This window comes from Hemitrygon akajei, chromosome 19 (genome assembly GCF_048418815.1).
Source record: "Hemitrygon akajei chromosome 19, sHemAka1.3, whole genome shotgun sequence".
Taxonomy (NCBI): Eukaryota; Metazoa; Chordata; class Chondrichthyes; order Myliobatiformes; family Dasyatidae; genus Hemitrygon; species Hemitrygon akajei.
Genome location: NC_133142.1, coordinates 20,173,692 through 20,189,901, shown reverse-complemented (window position 1 = coordinate 20,189,901; position 16,210 = coordinate 20,173,692). Strand labels below are relative to the sequence as shown.

The 16,210-nt window shown below is 37.0% G+C and overlaps 1 protein-coding gene across 6 annotated transcripts in view; it reads right to left on the bottom strand.

Moving 5' to 3' along the window:
• Positions 1 to 16,210, bottom strand: part of LOC140741801 (voltage-dependent L-type calcium channel subunit alpha-1D-like) — a 351,948-nt gene that overhangs the window by 152,520 nt on the left and 183,218 nt on the right. For 4 of the 6 annotated variants that reach the window (XM_073072202.1, XM_073072205.1, XM_073072204.1 and 1 more), the window contains exon 10: positions 7,485 to 7,575. In XM_073072202.1, the coding sequence (XP_072928303.1) occupies positions 7,485 to 7,575 (91 nt within the window). Of the gene's footprint in view, positions 1 to 7,484; positions 7,576 to 13,314; positions 13,390 to 16,210 lie in introns of all 6 variants that reach the window. The other 2 variants (XM_073072200.1, XM_073072201.1) reach the window with 1 other exon arrangement.

Sequence of the window (16,210 nt, the reverse complement as noted above, 5' to 3'; positions counted from 1 at the left end):
TGCCCTTAGTGAAGAGAAAGGTCCTAGAGGTAGGAACTAAAGTTGAGAAACGGATAAAGTTGTTAAAATGTCCAGAGTTGGACATGGTTAATCTGTCTGGTTTGGCAGAATTGTTTGAAGAAGTTCAGAGTTCTAAAGGTGTTCTCGATGGTCTCGAGAGTGAAATGAGGGCAGTCTTAGAGAGGAAGGGTATCCTTGCTGTGGAGAAGTCAGCTGAAATGGCCGAGGAGGTTGTTTCAGCTCGCAGGGTTGCGCCTTCCCCAACGGGGGGCTGCCTAGAGAGTAACTGGAAGGATCGGGAGACGTTAGAATTTGAAAAAGGTACGGGTATTGAGAGCCTGGAAGGGGCCAATGTCCCGTTTGAGTGTGTCCAAGATGGGGGCGCACGTGGTGCTGAACCTGGTAACAGAGCTCAGGGGAAGTCTGAGGTGTTTGATTCAGGGGGACGGGGCGGCCGTCTTTGTGGATCAGATAGGGTTGGTTCAGTAGGAAAAGGGTTAACCTTGGTAACCGTGGGAAGTGTGAGTTCCACGGTGTTTGTATTCGAGAGTGGGGCCAAGGTTAATGCCGAATTTAAGGGGGGAATGAGGATTGTTATTGAAGGAAACGGAAAGTCTGTAGTTCCCAAGTCGAAGGAAGAAATTTTAAACCTGGCAGATCGCTCACAGAGTGAGTCGGGAAATAGCGGGGCCCCCCACTCTATTGTTACGCCAGGGTGGGGTGTGAAGAGGTTGCATTCGAAATGCTACCTGAAAGAGGAGTTGGAATTAAAAACAAATAGCCTGAAGGGTCTTGACAGTTTGGGGCATGGTGTTGAAAAAATAGCCCCGATGAACGAGGCGGGCGGGAGTTCACCACGCCAAATTACTCAAAGTCCCAACGGGGGGACTCGCCAGAAAAGAGGTGACGGTTAATGGGGATGCCATTTTTTTTAAAACAGCAAAGCAGGTTTTTTACGGGTTGCGCCAAAGCCTGTGAATAATAAAGACAGACCTTTGGAGACCTGCCGGCGAAGTAAACCGACCGAAACGATTAGTATTCGCATAAACTTTTGTAGATGCACCTAAGCTAAGATCACACCTCCGCAGTTTTGTTGCTGAAAACAATAAATAAATAGGTGGTTATTGAATTGAAGTCTGATGTTACAAGACTTTAGTACGGTACGCAATGTTAAGATATTAACTAAAGGGGCACTGTACTTGTTAACTGTTTAGATGCTGACTTGAATGTATAACTGTATTACTCTGTAGTGAAAAGAAAAGCTTCTGTATTGTATTAGATTCAAAATTTCTGTAAGACTGTACCACTCTGGGTTTTAACCGCTGGTAAAAACCTTTTTAAGAGGGGAGGTGTTATGATACCAGCCCCCTCCTTTGTGAGAATTGCAAGAGCCCTAGTGAAAGGGGGGTCAATGACCCGAGAGAGAGAGAGAGAGCAAGAGAGAGAGAGAGACAGGCTGAATGGACACAGGAAATGGAAAGACAGCAACGTGCTGGATACCGCATTCCACTGGGACAAAAGCTGGCGACTGTGGCATTGTTCTCAGGAGACACCTGGGAACTGCAGACGTGCCAACTCGCAGGGACATTGTAAAGCCCTCGGGCAAAGTGGGCTGTTTGAGAGAGAGATTGCATCACCTGCAACCTGATTGACACCTGAGATCCCGTGAAGCAGTATAAAGAAGGGTCTGAAAGAGGACGACCCTCAGACGCACCAAGGAGACACCAAGAAGCACGATAACGCTTCCCGTGGGAACGGGAAGCCATTTTGAAATAAGCCACGTGCGTTAAATTCCGAATGCGGGGTTTGTGGCTGGAACCAACGGAAGATCGCTTTTAACTAACAACGGGGAAGATCGCTCCCCTGATTCCATGGATGTTTTGGGCAAGTTTTCCGTTTATCTCTCTCTCTCTCTCCAACACGTGAAACAAAAAGGGAAAAGCCTGCAGACTTCAGAGTGACTCTTTATATTTCCAATTGGACTCAGTATTATACCCTAGACAACGAAAGAGATTATTTCTAAGTGATTATTAATGTACCTGCGTTTTAGATTGAGTATTGACGCATGTTATCTGAATGTTTGTATTAACCTTAATTTTTGTGCCCCTTTATTAATAAAACTTTTGAAAATAGTACCATTGGACTTCAACTGACATATCTATCTTTGCTGTTTTAGATTGAGTTTTGACGATTTGAATGTTTTGTATTAACCTTAATTTTTGTGCCCCTTTATTAATAAAACTTTTGAAAATAGTACCATTCGACTTCAACTGACATATCTATCTTTGCTGGTAAGTGAAACCAGTTACTGGTTTCATAACACATATAAGATTATTAAGGGATTGGACACACTGGAGGCAGGAAGCATGTTCCTGCTGATGGCTGAGTCCAGAACTAGAGGCCACAGCTTAAGAATAAGGGGTAGGCCATTTAAAACAGAGATGCGGAAAAACCTTTTTCAGCCAGAGAGTGGTGGATATGTGGAATGCTCTGCCCCAGAAGGCAGTGGAGGCCAAGTCTCTGGATGCATTCAAGAGAGAGTTAGATAGAGCTCTTATAGATAGCGGGGTCAAGGGATATGGGGAGAGGGCAGGAACGGGGTACTGATTGTGTATGATCAGCCATGATCACAGTGAATGGCGGTGCTGGCTAGAAGGGCCGAATGGCCTACTCCTGCACCTACTGTCTATTGTCTATAATTGCAAAGTTTTGAGATGAACTCTAGGCCTTTTACCCTGCCAAATATACCTTGATAGCATCTTGTTCCATTCACTGAATTGATTTTGATTAATCTCTATTGGTAGGGTCTGAAAGAGATATAACAGTCTGGGCAGTATATTCATTTTAATAGACTCAATCCTTGAACTGAGACTTAAAAAAGGAATCAGGTTCCATCTTCCCACAGCTTCCTTAATTTTTAATATTTTTTTTATGTTTCTCATTATAATGTCCTCTTGCTTAGCAATGCCTTAGTCTTTCTTCAGTCAATTCTGAAATTTCCCCAATTTCCAGGCTATCTGTTTTTTTGCCAAAAGCATATTTCTTTTCAATTGACTTAATATTACATTTATCTTCTTAATAGTCACAGTGGTGTCATATTTCCTTTTTGGTGTGCCTTTAATATATAGATTATTCATAGGCTACAGTATGTATTGATTCTTTAAAGTAGCTTCTCAATCTACTACTGTTAACTCATGACATGCTCTTGTGGTTCGCCCAATTCAGATTTAAGGCATCAGTTTCAGATTAAACTAAAATAGTTAAATTTTTGTATCAAACTCTATCAAACTGTGATGGCTATTCTCATTACATAATATAAATGGTCTCTTCCTTCATCAGTTTCTCACTATATTGATCTAGAAACTCTGCCTTATACACTTGATGAATTTATCCTCCTCATTCTCCCTGCTCATTTAGTTTGTTCTTTCTTTGTGTAAATTAAACTTCCTGTGGCCTTCATGTTACATGTAATTCTAATTTTCTTATCTGAATTCTGCCATGCATTGCCACTACTGTTTGGAGCCAGTATTTAACTTTCAACCTGCTCTGCACCTAGCTGTTTCAAAGAACGATGTGGTCTCCAAGGCTTTCAAATCATGAAGCATTAGCACCTACACTAAGGAAAGAGGAAGTCAGGGTAGGGGATCGGCCATGATCATTTTCCTAGCAAACAGAATAATCTTCAGTAACATTTTATCTATTTCTTAATTTTTTGATTCTATATCCTTCCTCTCTACAGCTTTAGTCTTTGTATTAATAGGACAACACTGCCTCTTTGTTTTGCTCATCTCTTCTGAAAGTTACATATCTTGAAGTGTTTAATTCAGAAGATTGATCAGTTTTCAACCATATCTTTGGAATTGTACTGGATTTATTTCTATTTGTGCCATTGAAATTTGTTGTGAATGCTGTATCTTCAAATTAAAAGTTTCCAATTTTAGTTTCTTCCCACTTTTCTCTATTCTGATTATAACTGAAGGTATATTTTCTGTTTGTGTGCATTCACCCTTCATGATAAAGTCTGATTACTAGTACTCTGCATGATTTCTTTGCCCTTTAACTTTCTAACTTTCCCCTCACCAGAACCTTTCCGCCGTTGTTCTCATTTTTTTCCCAGTCTGCAAGGAAAAGTGTCTGTCATGGTGTCACCATTTTGTGTAAAAAAACTCAGGCTTTAATGGCTTAATACAGTGTCCAGATATTTATTGAGTACTCTATGTGTAATATCGTACCACCTGTGGAATGATTCATAACATTTGTGTCAAAATAAAGTTACCTGTATCATACAAATGACTTTGAGATGTGATCTCTTTTGTCTAACTGAATAAAGGATGGAGCTGTCCAGCTAATTACTGGACTTCACCTCTAAATTTGCAACCAGTGCAAAGGAACTCAGCAAGCTGAAATTTAATCTCAAGCTGTCACTTTGGAAATCTATGATTCAAGAATGGACGTGAGATATCTTTTGCAATTTCTGCTATACAATTGCTGTTAGCTTTTCTATCAAAGTGATGTTTAAAATAAGCCATTAATATATTATTCTTTTTTCTTCACCAGTATACATCAGATCTGAACCATAATTAGAAATGTTTATGGTGGTGTAATGCAGTACTAATTCTTCATTCTCTCAGAAAATGATCAAGAGAAGCTCTTCCTCATGAAGCAAGTTTCTCTCTCCTTGGTACAGGGTCCTCTCATTCAGCATCCAAGCAGGTAAATATGGTTCATTCTTCATATTTCGTGTTAAATATAGAGAGAGGGATGGTGTTATTGGACACACTTTTCTAATTTATGTTTAGTTATTTATGCTAAGATAAGCATTAGGCTTCAGTATAGATTAAATGAAGACAGTTAGACGGTGTTAATAATTACAATCATTAGGATATTAGAACTGTTAGTACTGAAGCTGTGAAATATGGCTCATTTGAAATGCTTTTAGATTAGCTACTTTCTATGAGCTCTCACTGCTTGGATGCTGCAATGCTACACCCACTCTTCACTCTTTATTATTCTCATCCTCCCCCTTCTTGTTGCTCATTTGATAATCAGGACTGGCCTCCTTAATGCAAATTTATGCAGAAGATGATGACACGTAAATGGTGAGCAATAGACTGCAAAAATCTTCTTGAATGCTCCAGGCTGGCGAAGATGCAGCATGAGCAATCCAACTATTTGAAGGTTTATGGGGTGGGGGCGGAGGTAGCAGAGGTGCAGTTTGCACTCATAAAACTGGTATAATTCAAATGAATTTCTGTGCTTTTCTTTTCTCAAAAGGAAGTATTTCAAACAGACAAATTAAACTTTAATACTTGAGTAATAAGTTATTTGTGTACTTTCAACATTGATGAACATTAATGTCATCACATTTTTTAGCAAAATCAGTTTATGTAAGTGACAATTTTGGAGCTGGAGATATCTATGGATCATCAAGTTAATCCTCATTTAGAAACCAATGCAAATGGAATTACTTTCTGATTTTCTGCTTTAACACTTCAAACTTGCTCCAAAAAGTTAAAAAGTTGCAACATAAATTTTTCTCTAGATGGTCCATCAATAATGCAGACTTATTTGAAAGAATGCTATATGAAAATGGCAAAATTCTGTACTCTTGAAAGCACAGCAAAAACAGTGAATGAGCATCATGTTACTTATTTTTTTCCAGCAGTTTTAAATATTGCACTGTAATTGGTGCATTAAAGTACATGTGTATTAGTCTCCTGACAAACTAAGCTGGGAACATACAGTACATGGTAAACCTAACAGAAACACAGTCATAAACAGAAATGCTCAATTATTAACATTAAGTAAGTTAAACAACTCCTGAGTGTTGTCTCCCAATCCTGAAACTTATTGTAGCAAGAGATTTCTCCTCTTAGTTATTAGAAGTATTAATGGAAGTACATTACTGCTGGAAGCTCATATTTAAATGATAAGATAATATCAATATTTTTGTATGGATCGAAAGACAAATATTGTATTGTTGGAGGATATTATCTTAATAACCTCCAACAGTACAGGTTAAAATCTCACTGTATACAAATCATGTAGAGCTTGGCACTATTTTGCCATTTCTTAATTTTTGCAACCTTTGCTGATCAGCCATATAGTCTATTTTCAGATAGCTTGGCTACATAAGTTTACACACAAAGAACAGGTAGTTTTTCAATTACTATTGCAAGGAAAAAGTAGCAGGAAACCTGGGAAAAGACAGAGTCCAAGTTGCTGTGTCTGTACTCAAGTTTGAGATGAGATTGGAAAGAAGTTCAAGGAGAAAATAAAGAGGCGAACATTGAGAAAAAAAAAGAAAAGGAGTTGCTAAGGTCCCATCTTTTTTCTCCCTCCTTTCCCACCATACTCTACTTTCCTACTTGTCCTCTTCCTCCCAATTGATTTACTTATCAACTTTCCAGCTCATCTCCCTCTCAACCCTCTCTCTATTTCTCCCCTCCTCCCTGCCTCACTTCTTTGTCCCCACACAGCACTCTAGCTATATACCTTAAACTTCTTGCTCTCCTACTTATATCCCTTTCACTTTACCTCTTTCCTGTCTCTCATTCTCCGACTTCCACATCTTTTTAACTTGCCCTCTTCACCTCATCCTTCCCCTGTCTCCTTCCACTCCCTTCCAATTTGTAATCTTTCCCTCCTCTTTCATCTTTCACTCTCACTCATCTTCTCTTTCCCACATTACCACTATTAGACTTCTCACAAATTATCTCTCCTCACACCTCTTTCTCTCACTTTCCTTTACAGGGAATTCTGTTGGTCATGTGATCAAATGACAGCAATAGCCCAAGCCAAACTTTCAATCCTGAACTTCAACAAGGCCAGTAACCTGAATGCTAACTTCCACATTTACAGTATATAGAAACAGAAAGCTGGTGATCTCCAAGTACAACAGCATGTGAGATTGTTCTCCCAGTCCAATAGATAGATGACTGAAAATGGAAAAGGAATATGATTGCTGGAATCTGCAAGCGGAGACAGCGAGTGATTGATTTGGTCAAATACTTAGCATAAGTCAAGGGTTCGAAGCTCCAGGCTTGTGAGTGGTGATAAGGTTAAGATGCACAGGGATGAAGCGGAAGCTGTTTTGTACTAAATTATGATCTATTTAATCACACACAATTACAGTAATTAATTAACAGGCTATTAAATGTTCAGTATTCTCATAATCTAATAAAAATAATACCAATTTGTACATGTCTGAATGAATGTGTGTATATGGATTTTATTCATTTTTTGTTTAGGTGTCTCTGTGTGGATGTTTATTTATATCAATGCCTTTGTATATTTTAACTCGTCTTTTCTATTGGTCTCCAGCTTTCTACCCCTTGATGTCAGTGCATTTGTTTTTGTCTGTCATTTGCTATATGTGGCTATCTTTATGGCATGTATACAGTATATGTTCCTAACTATGCATGCATTCACCCCTATCTACTTAGCACCTAAATTTGTGTCTCTCTTGGTGTGTCCTTACTTACCATAATGACCCACAGCATGTTGCATTCTCACTCCCTCCACCCGCAGCATTTTCTGTGTTATCAGATCCAGTATCGCCAATAGGCAGATTTGCTGTCAGAAGAGTGGGGAAAATTAGTAAATCGGTAATAATTCATTTTCTGTTTGGTACATATTTTCCTATCATTATAACAATACTAAAGTCTGTTTTAAAGACAGAAATGAAAACAAATGGTGATACTGATTACAAATCTAATATGGCAATGCTCTTAAATAATAAAATTCTTCAAAATCACGTAATAAAGTAATCTTAAAAAGATATAAAGTAACATTCCCACTGAAGCAGTAATTGTGTCGACATAAATGGTGTCTATCATACACCAGACATTTTGAATCCTTTAACAATTTTGTTTTTATTCAGAAATAAAAATCATGCAGTTGAAAAATGCAAATGACTTCAAACAATGTTATGATTTATCTTTAAAACTAAACTGATTCATAAATATGAAGTGATCTACAAAGTGTAATCTTTTTTTACATATTTCACAATATTCACTTTAAACTCAGTAGAAGCGATATATATAAATATAGTGAATGTCAGTTATAAATACAGGGCATCACCTCCTTTCTTTAATCCATTGAAACACAGCTCCTAACAGGAATTATTAGTTGTTGAATTTAACCTTCAGGAGCAAAGTTTTTTTCTAATGCAATATCACAATCTTGAGAAATTTCTGAAATATACTTTTCAAGTGGAAGAAACAAAATCTAAATCAATCTAAATTTCTCAGAAGGGTACAAAATCTGGAAAGGTGGCCTATTATCTGCAAGCATCTAATAACTGGGCCCTAACAAGAAGCAAAGAACCACTAAACCAAGTAGAAAAGCCAGATTTGTTCTTTAAGGATATTCACTAGTTGATATCTCCAAGCCAAAAAATCTTCATGGATCACTTTAATAAGATATACTAGAATGTTTCCATCAGCCACCTTTTCTCTCTGGCTTTAAACAAATTCAAGCAATTTATTTAATTGTGAACTAAATATTTGTAATTGGGGATTTGAACTGTAAGTCTGTAAAAACAGGAATGATGTCATAAAATGGAACCACTGCTTAACAAATCATAGAGATTCTAAATGAATTTAAATAGTCACTGCAGGAAGTCCCATAAATCTGGAATCTTTTACAAATAATAGACCTCTGCACAGAAAAATGGGGCTTAAAAAACTAAGGACAATTAAACTAGCATTGAAGCAACAGTTAGGTATTTATTGATAGCAAATTGTGTGCTTCCCAACACTGAAGGAGGATTTAACATTCCAGAATGGTCTGGACAAGGCACAGTTTGAAGTCAGAAAGTGTAGTCAAATATATTCTTTTACTCAAATGTCATTCCTGTAAGGCAATTTGAAAGATTTTCTAATTGCAATCATCCTCCACTACACAAAGAATAAAATATAGATGAAAAAAATGTATGTCTCGGTGCATTTCAAAGTAAGAAATTATGACATATACCAATGTAGTCTTGTTTCAATGTAATCGTCATCTAGTTTCAAGTAAATGACTGAAAGCTGCGCTTAGATTGTAGAAATCTATAGAAACTTAATGAAACCTACATAATTAAATTAGATACAATTAGTTTATTTTACTATAACTCTGAATATCTAATTTAATCAAACAATTAAAATATGACAGGAAAATTTTCATCTCTCATGAGGAAAATCATATGTAAAATTGATACATATAGAAGGTTGCTATTTTCCTTCCATACAATTTGGTTATCTATGCAAATGCAGAAGTCAACACAAGTATTATACACTGAGTTCCCATTTTGTCTTTTTCACAGACAGTAAATAATCAACAAGAATAAAGTTCTCCCTATATACCTAGATTGGTTGAGGGGCTTCTTGGGCTAAGCACCATGGACTTGATTATTTATTTCTGTAACAAAAAAAACCAAGGTTTGATATGCTTTGGTCTGATCTCAGTAAATGTCATAGATTTTAGTTTGCACTGTCTTGATTTAGAGGGAATAAAATTGATATTTGCCTCTTGCCTATTTTGTATTTTTGTATCAGTGTTTTGGTATGCCAAAGCACTGCAGTGTTGAGTATTAGATGTTAATGCCAAAGAGGGTACCTAAAAGAATTGGAAAATAGGTCAAAAAGACTTATGAAACAATGCTAGATTGGTTTACAAGCAGATTGAAACACTGAACAGGAACTATACTGCTCCTGACAGAAGAATTGATTGCGGTTATCTGCATTTAGATGATCAGCAATCACAGAGGGCATCAGACTGTAAACACATAATCCCCATAGCAGCCAAAGATGAGTAACATACCACCTTGAAGGAGTGGGGCTGCAGGGCAGGAGAGAGTTCCCAGATTTTGGGGAAGGATACTTCCCAGCACATGAAATACATGTGAGGCATGTGAAACTTGTGTGCCAGAGAAAGCAAGAGACACACTAAAACCACTATTAGAAGAGCCTGGTAAAAGATAGTTCATGATCTTTTCTGGGGGTAAAAATCCCTACATCTTAGAACAATGTTAAAAGAAATCCCATGATCTCATGAGATATGTCAAGATGTATTCCATACCACCTAAAAGTACTGCCCATATGTGTGTGTGTATTTATATATAATACATAAACAATCTTTAATACCATTATTTATTTCACCTCTTATACACCCTACTCTCTTCTAGCCAACCTTGCCATCATCTACCCATCAATTACATTTCATACCTTTCTGCCTGCAAAAACAGAGGTCAAGCCACCTAAGAAGGACATTGAACAAGTCACCAAATCTGTTCTCTCTCTTCCATTCAGGGTCAGTCAGATTGTAATCAGACAGAGGATCTACAACATCATGCAAGGATGCTGAAGCCACTACAAGGAGGAAAAGCACTCAGGTGTGAAAGTTTTTAAGACATATATCATGATTTTTCTGTTTTCTATTATTTGATACCCCTTTCTTATAAATAAATATCAAGAATAACACTTTCTTTTATTTAAAGGAAAAGCATGTCCTTTATTTTGTTGAGGCAAGTCACACAGGTGCTTATATTGCTGTAGACTCTCCAAAGCCTCATCTGGAAACAGTAATGTCAGATCAGCATGACTACATAAAACCTTCAATGCCATTGGACACTAAACGATGCATTAAGACACCTGTGTGCTGTTCTGTTCACCTACCTACAGGAAATATTTCAATAAGATTGAAGGAGTATAGAGAAATTTACAAGGTATTTAAAGAGTATACAGAACATTTACAAGGATGTTACAAGGACCTGAGTTAAAGAGAAAGGTTGAATAGGTTAGGACTTTATTCACTAGAGACAGGAGAACGAAGAGAGATTTGATAGAGGTATACAAAAATCATGGGGGGGGGCATGGATAGAGTAAATGCATGCAGTCCTTTTCCACTGAAGTTGAGTGAGATGACAACCCAAGGTTACGGGTTATGAGTGAAATGTCTAATATTTAAGGGGAACCTGAGGGGGAACTTTTTTACTCAAAGGGTGGTGCAAGTGTGGAATAAGCTACCAGTGGAAGTAGTGGATGTGGGTTCAATTGCAATACTCAGAAGAAGTTTGATAAGTACATGGATGGGAGGGTGTGGAAAAAAAATTAAGAGGAAAATTGAATTAAATTTTGTTGTCAAGCTTGACTAGCTAAGTATTGCTCAATAGTTGGGTTATGAGGGTGACAGGATAAGACATAGACGCTGCCTTGCTTATGAAAGCTAACAATAGCTAGCAATAGATCATGCCAGTGATGAGGTATTGTTAACCTTTGTTCGAGAGTGTCTAGCTAATAGAGGAATATTGACTGTACATGTGCAATTCTAATTTGAGTATCGTGGGGGAACATCTGTAAACTTACTGATAGCTAAAAAGTGCTTCTTGAAATCACTGACCAAGTATGTTCAGCTGTTGGCTATTACCCAAAATCTACTGTATAAATTTATGATATAACCTGACATTGGTAGAGTTGAAAGGCAACAACCTTATACCGAGGCCTGAGTATATATTTCTGTTAGATAACAGGGTAAATTCTCTTACAGTAAAATACGGTCAAACAGGGTAGATTCTTTGACAGAGGGTTACGTAAGCTATGATTCTAGTGTGGGTCGATGGGTCTATGCAGAATAACAGTTTCCAGTGGACTAGATAGACCAAAGAGTCTGTTTCTGTGCTGCAGTACTCTATGACTATGACTCTGATTGCGACCTTGATGTACGAGAGGTAAAAGCAGACTTTTGCACACTTAATATCAAAAAAACCTCTGAGTAATACAATTTCTATTCTTTTCTGTACATGTGTCAAAATCACATGTTAATTTTCAAAATGCTTCCAGTTTTTGAGATTAATCATTACTCAGCTAGTGAATATAAGCACAAAGGATGTGATACAAGGTATCAGTTAAGAAAGTGATGAAAGAATCAGAATTTAATCTGTTAATAGGGAACAAAATGACAATATAATTAAGTCATTGGAATATGAATATAATAGAATTATCTGCTCCATTTATTAATCAGACTTAAGCAACAATATACACTCAGTGGCCACATTATTAGGTACACCTGATTGTTAATGCAAATATCTAATCAACCAATTATATGGCAACAACACAATGCATAAAAACATACAGCAGAGGTTCAGCTGTTCAGACCAAACAAAAGAATGGGGAAGAAATGTAATCTAAGTAACTTTGATTCTGTAATACTTGTTGGTGCCAGATGGGGTGGTTTGATTATCTCAGAAATTGCTGATCTCTTGGCATTTTCACACACAACAGTCTCTAAAGTTTACAGAGAATGGTGGGAAAAACAAAAAGTGCATTACTAATGAGAGAGGCTAGAGGAGAATGGCCAGACTGATTCAAGCTGACAGGAAGGCGACAGTAACTCAAAAACCACAATTTACAAAAATGGCATGCAGAAGAGAATCTTTGGATGCACAACATATCGAACCCTTAAGTGGATGGGCTACCTAATAAAGTAGCCACTGACTGTACGTTCATGGTACTAATAAAATGGCCATTGAATATATGTACAGAATTAAAGAAAGATCTTCAACTTGAAAATCCAGCATAGTTTCTTTTCCTATAGATCTGCCTATCCTGCTGAATATTTCCAGCATTTCCTGTTTTTATTTTAGATATTCAGCATCAGCAGTCTGTCTGATTTTCTTTATGTTCATCTGTTCCACTTTTAAACCTTGGTGGGGAGAAATCTTGACAAATAATGCACAGCTAGTTAATTTCTTTTATTGAATGGCTGAATTATTAGTATGATTTTTTCATATTTTATTCTACTTCAACAGCATGGATTGTTAAGGATACTGGGCCCCTTTAGAATTAACAGTTGATTTTATTTTAGATCAGATAATGGAAGGAAAGCAGCTTTTACACATTGTGCCATAGATGAAAATTTTCCCTCAAGTCATCACACATAGCAGTGAAAAAACTAACTGAAAGGCAAATCTCACAGTTAAAGCATTTACTTGAGGTACAGACTGAATGTACTTTGAAAAAGCAGATTGCTTGCAGCATGTTCACAAGTTTCAACTTTTTGGTCACATCCAATTTAATTTCATTTTGCTACCTTTCACTATAGAAGTAATGTAAACGTGGCTACGCTACACATTCCACAAAAGCAGAGTCAGCTAACAATTTGTTTTTTTTTAAATAAAAGATCCTTTAAAAAATAATCATGATGAAACAAAGCACATAATAAACATAAATATCTGATCATGCAATGGAGGTAAAACCAGTAACAAAAGAAAGCATATGCCACAAAACACCAAAAAGAAAATTCAAGAACAAAAAAAAAACAAGCCACAATTACCATGTGTTTCAGATGACTGGCTAAACCATGCAAATTTTCCTTTCTTCTTTTCGAGTAATTCGGCCAGAGTTACCCCTTCATATCAATTGCATGCAGTTACAGGAATTTTATCATCAGATGGCAGCAACAACATTGTAAAGGTTAGAAATAGCAATTTACAAATGAGGTAACACATAATATGTAACAAAAACAAAGCTTTAAACATCACCAAAGATGAGACATTGACGACCAAGCTAATGATAGCAAAACTCACAACAGCCAAATTTGTGGTAAATTTTGTAAGCTGATGCCCATTCTTCATATTGATAATGCCAATTATTTTTATTTCTGAAAATTAATGGTGCAACGCAATCTAAAATTAAATTTAATATGGTGCATTCAAACGAGACTTTACATAAATCTCTTTACGTTAGTCTAATAGTGTCTTCTCTGTATCTTCTTCTTACTCTTTGAAGCACCACAGTATCAAAAGCAAATATTGACACAAAGTGCCTGCTATTTTGTAAAGAGTTAACGATAATATTTAAAGTCATAAATGCACTGTGATATGAGCGATGAAAGCTATTTTGATGGTAATGATATCACTTAACATTTGGCTTCATTCAAAAGACTCACTGACAAATTTTAAGTCTGCCTCAGGCACATATACTCTCGAGTTTTATAGTATGGTCAATCCAAAAATGTCATCTATGAATTTTATATTCAAGACCAATTCTTCTGGCCAACTTTTAATTATATGATACCCATTCTGAGCATGACAGCGGAATTCTTTGTCAATGAAATGGATATAGCATCTTTCACATATTTTTAGCTTAGCTTTTCCTATTTCAAAAAAGGGGAACAGTAAAACATCTCCGTCAGACAGTGCTAGAAAAGAACATAACACAGCTAACTTTTTAAAAGCAGGAATTATTTAAAGAGTCATTTTGTAAAAGAATAATTAATCTCACTAATTTCATTTGATTTAAATTCTTTAGTCAAATTGCAAAACATATTAAACATAATCCATATCCCTTTGTTTACTGACTTCCTGTATTATCTGTACTTCCTTACAAGTTCAAAGCTGCCGAAGTTGTATTATTGTCCGTTATGCTTCAGCTGCACGCTTTTAAACCTGATGCTTCCCTTTTTGTGCTCTCAGCAAGTGGGAAGCATTTCATCTGACTTCATTTCCATTCAGCAACTTGTCAGTAAACCTATCAACAGCAGTAACTATTGCTTCCCTTAGAGTTATTGGAAACTATTTCCTGCAGGTCTCAAAATGAAAAGTCAACAAGTGGGCTTAGGCAACATCTCTGTTTCCTGGATTACTCATCAGATTGCATTATCAAGTCTCCTAGTTTCCATTTTACCTACCTTCATTGCTGATTGTCACATTATCCATTGTGCTACAATGAGAAAAAAGTCTAAATTCATTCAAATCAATCTGTGTTAAAATACTAACAAATACCACACTAGCCTCATGAAATTACTCTTCTGATTTTCCTAAGTTTACATCTTCTACTACCTTTGCCTATGCTAGACCTTGCAATTGACTTTCATTGCAGGAGGCTAGCATTACTGGGTCTAAGCCTGGAACTAGCAAAGGACTGCAATCTAGACTGGTTGGTTAACCAGCACCAAGGGCAGTGGCAGAGCAGCAGTAATGAGATTATGAATGCTATCCCTATGACAGAGGACAACAAATTTACACTACACAAAGGCACCTTAATAATCCTAGTAGTCTGTTGGAAAACAGAATACTTAACCACAACAGCATCCTGCAAGTCTGATAACCAGTCATGATAGCAGAGGTCTGAGCTTCCAGTAAAGCACTTCGTTGGATGCCTTCTGTTGCCATTTAAATTGAGATCTTGGTCATAGACATGCCTCTTGATTTTTCACGTGAGCTTTCTGACTTCCTAACTAACGCACCTAGAATTTCAATATGCATATCTACCAGGATTTCCTTTTATGCCACCCCACTGAAATCACATCCATAACAGAAACGTATTAGAAACGTCGCCCTCCTTTTTCTCCTGCTCTGGCTCTTGGGCTAGTCCTGCCCATGTGCAGATCTTGCCATTAAGCTTGCCTTTCATTATGCAAAAAAGCTGTATTTAAGATAATGGCTACAAGTGATTTTTGAGCTCTTGTTGTTCAGCTGCTGCCTAATCAGTCTGAAATGCTTGAATATTGGAAAGTAGAAAGGTACCATTGGAGAGATTGGCAAAGGAATGGAGGAAATTAGGAGGTGCATGGCCAACATTGTCAGTTCATTGCTACTAGCAACAATTTTGGACCTTCTGCAAAGGAGACAGAAATAGATATAATTATCATGAAAAATGTTAAATGATGTGGATATTTGGATTGAATTACTGGCAGGAGATAAAAGGATGCAGCATCAGAACATGTCTGGCAATGTAACTGGGCAAATGAATGTTTAATTATCTGTCCTGCTTAATAGAGATTTTAACAGGTAAGTAATGGGGACGTGTTAAGTTTGGCAGTATGTGGAATTAGAGAGTTACAATATTCACTGATATCGTTGAATTTATTACAAGCCCATACTATCTGCATTCACACAACTTGTTTATCTGATGCCTTTTCACTGTGTATTTGGAGGTTTTCCTGGCAGAGAAAACTCAACCTTCTCTTCTCCACCGCATCAACCATAACCTTTATTGTGCATCAGAAAAGCCAAGAACCTCTATCTCATAATTTCTGCCAATTCTTTTAGCAAGTTACAAAGATCTCTGGAATGACTTTCAGCACCTGTAACAGGCACCAGGTGCCACTGACTTAATAGAACACAGTCTAGACTGAAACATGATGAGGTGTTCAAGAAACGTGGTTCCACAGCAACAGTGGCAGAACAATGTATTCATTATAATGAACAGATAGCATAAACCTTTGC